General features: G+C 52.5%; 1 protein-coding gene across 3 annotated transcripts in view; it reads right to left on the reverse strand.

Annotated features, from left to right (window-relative positions):
* The window catches only part of HDAC4 (histone deacetylase 4), a 166788-nt gene that overhangs the window by 11550 nt on the left and 149703 nt on the right, over nucleotides 1-5535 (reverse strand). For all 3 annotated transcript variants that reach the window (XM_023743817.1, XM_023743822.1, XM_023743837.1), the window contains one exon: nucleotides 495-626. In XM_023743817.1, coding sequence (XP_023599585.1) covers nucleotides 545-626 — 82 coding nt within the window. In that variant the 3' untranslated portion in view covers nucleotides 495-544. Of the gene's footprint in view, nucleotides 1-494; nucleotides 627-5535 lie in introns of those variants that run through there.

Below are 5535 nucleotides of genomic sequence, written 5' to 3' on the forward strand. Positions count from 1 at the left end.
AATCTTCTCCCCTGGAGTCTGCACTGGCCTCTTCTGGCTTCTAAGCTACAGAATGTGGCAGGAATGAGAGGACCACGGCTCTGTGTCTTGGGGTGCTGTCTCTTAGGTGTCCCTGCATGACTTGCTTGGGGGTGCCAGCTGCCCGGTGTGTGTGTGTGTGTGTGTTTGTGTGTGTGTGTGTGTGTGTGTGTGTGTGTGTGTGTGTGTGGAGGGGCCTTCGGAGCAGTCCACAGTGAGAGGGAAGCGAGGGGAAGGGCTCCCACAGCAGGGTGTGTCCTCAGAAGTGCTGGAACCTGAGACAGACCCTGAGCCACAGGCATCTACCACGGACACATCTGCAAAGCTGCGAAGTGAGGGGTCGCCTGTACACAGCAATAGAGGTGATATCCTGTAAGCAGCGAGCATGCAAGTGGAAACAGGATACCCCACTCATCAGGGCGGCTGCCATGAGAAAGCAGGGCAGCAAGTGCTGCTGCTGCTGTGGGAAACCTTACCCAGTCAGTGCCCTGCGCGTGGAAACGCACAGACGCGGGAGCAACCGTTCTCACAGCGCTGACACCAGCTGACCAGCAACTCCGCTCAGACCCCGCCACGGGCGCCAGGACACACGGGTGCTCGCTTCAGTGCTATCAGGGGAGAAAAATGGGCAACAGCTTGCACATCTATCCAGAGGGGTGGGTGTAGGCTGTGCACAGTCAGCAACGACACAGCACACAGCACGTCCAATGAATAACCCAGTGGGTGACCGTCCATGTGGACGGGTCTCAGTGACACGCTTCAGAGAAGACGGTGAGAGCAAAACATTACTTACAGTACATTGCCATGTACTATAAGCATATACATTAGAAACACCAAGATTTACATTAAAATATATGTATTTATTGGTTTGAGAGAGGAAGGGAGAGGGAGAGAAAGAAACATCAGTGATGAGAGAGAACCATTGATCGGCTGCCTCCTGCACTGGGGATGGAGCCCACAACTCGGGCATGTGCCCTGACCAGAAATCGAACAGTGACTTCTTGGTTCATACGTCGACCCTCTACCACTGGGCCACACCGGCTGGGCCAAGATTTACTTTTATAGAAGCAGTGGCACAAATGCAGAAACACGGACAAGACGTGCACATACCACTTTCGGGGCAGGTTCCTCCCAGAGGCGGGGGGGTTCTCTCCGCAGTGTGGTTGTGGTATTTCATACTCTCTAAAGGTAGGAAAGTATCAACACTTTGTAATATACATTAAAAAGTCACTTTGAGATAAAATGACCCAAAAGATGTGTCACATAAACCTCGACTCTAATAAACCCGAAGCAGCCCTCAGGAGCCTCCTGGCCAGAGAGCTGGTTTCAGAAATGAGAACTGTAAGAATAAGATCCTCTCGTTTGGGGTAAGTTGATAAATATATTCTCATAAACACCCACCTTCAGCCTGAAGAGGCCCTGGGTACATTGTAGCCTCTCAACAGCTGCCATCCCGTTTGGCAGGGAGAACATGTAACCACCCCCAGCCCCCAGCTCCAGGCCCCCAGCCCCGTGTCTGACTCCAAGCACTCCTGGCCTCCAGGCTGTGGCTTGGCAGCTGTGCCTGTGTCTTGCTGTCAGCTTGGGTGGCTATGCTCCACATACCTCATTCTGTGGCCCATTCTAGGGGGGGTCCCAGGGAGCAAACTTGGGGGGAGGTATTGTATGCAGACTGTTCGAGTACCTTGGGTGGCAGCTGTGAAAGGAGAGGTAAGCACCGGACTTGGTAGAGGGACAGTGGCTGTGCAGTGGGCGGCAGCACCTTGGACAGGCCCCAGGAGTGGGCTAGAACCACATGCGGCGGCCCAGGAGGCCGCCTTTACCCATCTGTCACCCCAATAGGTAGTCCCAGGGCTGGGCAGCCCAAGGAGGATGGTGGCATGGTCTGGGGGTGGCAGTGTGTTGCTCGGCGGAGGTTGTGGTTGGGAGTTTGCAGATTGTGGGGGTGGAGGGGAGGCGGGGGGCATGTGCCCAGCTGGAGGAAGGGGCCGAGCCTAGGCTCTTTGGCCTTGTCTTCCTCTGAGATCATGTCCAGCCCACCTCCCCAAAGTTGCAAAGTATGTTTGGAGAGAGAACACTGCAAGGACTACAGGTACTCCCCATCCCAGGCTGAGTGCAGGCGGGCCAGCCCCGCGGGCCCTGGCCCACGAGCCAGCAAGGACAAGAGCACACAGGCAGAAACCAGAGGTGAGAGGGCAATGCACGCTGTCTTTATTGACACCACAAGAGTAACAAGTTGTATGACGAGGTACACGAACTGGGCCCCAGGGGAAGTGGAGGTGGGGTCGGCCTTCAGGACATCGTCAGCCGATGCAGACCCACCCAACAGAACAAAATGAGAACACTTCCGACCCCACCGAATGAAGGAAAGACCCCCTGGGAGGTCCAGACAACCGGACAACTGTTGAAGTTACAGAAAAAGCAGGCGGCCGCTCCCAGTGGGAACCTGCCCAGCAGGCACAGGCGTAGGTGGAGGTGGTGGCGCGGACCACCGGGCCTGTGCTGAACTCCCGGTGAACAGGGTCAGCCCCGCTTACGTGTGTTCTATGTGTGTCATTCTCAGAAATGGGAAAAGAGAGCCTCCAGCATGGAGCACACACACCAAGAAACAAACAGAAGCGTCACTTTCGTTTCTTTCCATAGGAGACGTTTAATCATGTCAGAGACAAAGCGAGCTGAGCGAGGAACCAGCTCGGCTTCGTTACAAGGAAGAAATGGGTTCCTGTCGGTACAAAGTAGAACCTGAAACCACAGTGCTCGCACAGCTCACGACGGCGTAAAGTGAAATCTTAGCCATACACCATCTAAAAGGAATAAAAAGTCAACGCGCTGTGCGGAAAGGGCGCTCTGGCCCACCGGTTCTCCACTGGCGCGAACGGCCATGGGGCCAGGGGGGCAGTGCTCACCTCACCCCCCGCCCGAGAAGATAAAGGAAACAAAGGAAACAAAACAAAACAAAACTCCTCCAAATCAAATGAAGAGACAGGCAGTTCACTTGAACTCCGCGTAGTTCCCCTAGAACACTGTTCCCACATAAATACAATAAACTCTATTATTGGTATGTCACAAGTGTTAGATAAACTTTGTTTCTTAATATGACAAATGTTTAAGTAGTCCTTTTTATTTTTCTTACAATAAAAAGTACAATTTCTTAAGAATAAGTTCAATAAGACGCAAACGTTCCCCCCTCTCCTCCAAGGGTTTGTTACGTTACAGAAAAATCTCCATCTTTGAGTCAGCAAATGTCACGAGAGGGGAACACAAAGGCATTTTTCTTCTCCCCCAAGCTGCCGAGTTCGGCGTGCAAATCTGTGTACAATATAAAGACATGCCGGCCGTACAGTCATGCAACCTCCGGGTGTAGGAAACTTAAAAAAATATACTCATATATATTTATATATATATTTATATATGTATCAATGCCCATAAAACATGTGGGCCCAAAAGTCTACAAAAAGAATGGAATGAGCACATGGCTGTGACCAGGAAAGGAGGAATGTTCCGATGGAAAATTGAAAACAACCGACTCTGAGGCTGGCCACCCAGACTCACAGTGTCAGACCGATACAAAGGGTCCTTCCTCTGGAAACAGACTTTTAAAAGAAAGAAAAACTGAAACACCTTGACAAAGAGGCCCTTTGGAAGCCGGGTGCAGTCCCGGATGGCCGCCTGCTGGTGGGGCTCAGACGCGTCGTGGCCGGAAAACTGAAAGGGCTGGGTGACCCCCGGGCCCTGCGGCGTCAGTTTCCGGGGAAGGGCTATAAAGTGCTCACTGGCTGACCCCCGGCCTGTGCCTCAAGGACTCTGCAAAGGAAGAAAAGGCTAAGGTCCAAGGACCAAAGAGGGAGGGCTGAGGGGCCCTCCTTCACGCAGGGTCCTGCCCACACTTGGCAGGCCCTCCGCCATCTGCCCTGGATGGTGGCCGTGGAGAGGGGCTGAGTGTCTTCACAGAAAAGAAAGGCTACATGGCTCTGCTTTCTGCACGTCTGTGAAGCTGGAGTGAGCTGACAAGCGAAACAGGCTCCCTGCCGGGCCTATCTGCAGGGGTGCCTCTGTGAGCGGAAGTAAACCCCCAGGGAGAATGTGGCCACCAAGAGGTCCAGGCCGTCTGATCATCTGTAAAAAGGTCAGATGATGCATTCCTTCCGAGAGCCAGGGCTGGCAGAGCAGGCAGCAGGGTCCCCGGAGGATCTTGAGAAGGGAGCCGAGAAGGCCGAGAGCCACCAGCGGGGCCCTGCACCGCTCTGTGCCACGCCGGGAAGGATGGCACTGATCCCACCTGAGCTCCTCCTGCCAAGTGGGCCGCAGGGTAGAGTGGCCAGCAGGGAAAAGCGTCAAACGTACCCCAAGACCTTCCCGTCCTGCCTCAACCCACTGTCCTATTTCTGACCAACAGCATCCCCATGACCAAGCCAATCCAAGAATTTGGATTCCTTTGGTCGACACCCGGCTGTGTCAGTGGCTCTCAGAAGCTACCCTGTAAATGTCCCAAACTCAGAGACTTGGCTGGGGTTCCCTCCTGTGGGCACGCTGTGTCTGCACTTTCCCCCACGAGTCTGAACTCAATGCACACTTGGGAATGAAAGCGGTGGCTTCAAGTTCTGAAAATAAGTTACCAGTAAAAGTGACGTTCCGTTTCTGTCAGAGAGAAAAGGAGCAACGGCCGGCTGTGCTGCTCAGGAGGCTGGGGTCCCCGCAGGCTCACCAGGCAGCAAGGGCCAGGCCATGTGGCTGCAGGGGAAAAACCTGGGCTGGTGCCGGGCCATGCATTGCTGACATGCTTAAAAGGTCTTTGGAAAACTGAAGCTAGTCTGACCATGTGGTCAGAGAAGTTTAAATGAGAGTTTCAGGAAGCTGACGGCCTGTGGTGTCTGGCAAGTCACCGTTCAGTGTCACGAGTGGCCCTCTCCACACCTGCCACGGAGGGAAACACACCGCCCGGTAAAACTACGGGCGAGGCAGGAGAAGCCCGCTGCTACCGACAGCCCAGATCCACCCCACAGGCGACGCTCTTTCTGAAAATAAACTCCAATGGCAGCAGTTCCGTGCGCAGAAAACTGCTCACCATACAAACAAAAGTGAAAACAATAAAAAACACGTTGAAAGTTAAAAAAATGTACAAGAAGAATTTAGAAAGGAAAAAGGTATAGACATTATTACCATTCAGAAAACTGCTAAATGGTGAGAAAAAAATGTGAAATTCACAAAACAATGCTTATTCAGGATCTTTTTGTGAAAAATTCATACAAAAATCAACAGCAAATTTATATTCCTTGCTATAAAAACTCATTAGGTACATATGTGGGTGGAGGTGTGGAACAGGAGGGGTCTGTTAGAAAATAATTAAAATGAAATACAAACGTGTGGTAGTTGCCAGTGGCGAATGTGCTGGCGATCTGAAATCGATCCAATCTGGACTTCAAACTACATGAGTTCAAACTAGATCCCTTTCCGTAAGCACCTTGGTAGCTAATTCACAAGTCGTTCGTTCCCAGGGGCCTTGACAACCTGCATTTT

The sequence above is a fragment of the Myotis lucifugus genome, unplaced genomic scaffold (assembly GCF_000147115.1).
Source record: "Myotis lucifugus unplaced genomic scaffold, Myoluc2.0 scaffold_5, whole genome shotgun sequence".
Lineage (NCBI taxonomy): Eukaryota > Metazoa > Chordata > Mammalia > Chiroptera > Vespertilionidae > Myotis > Myotis lucifugus.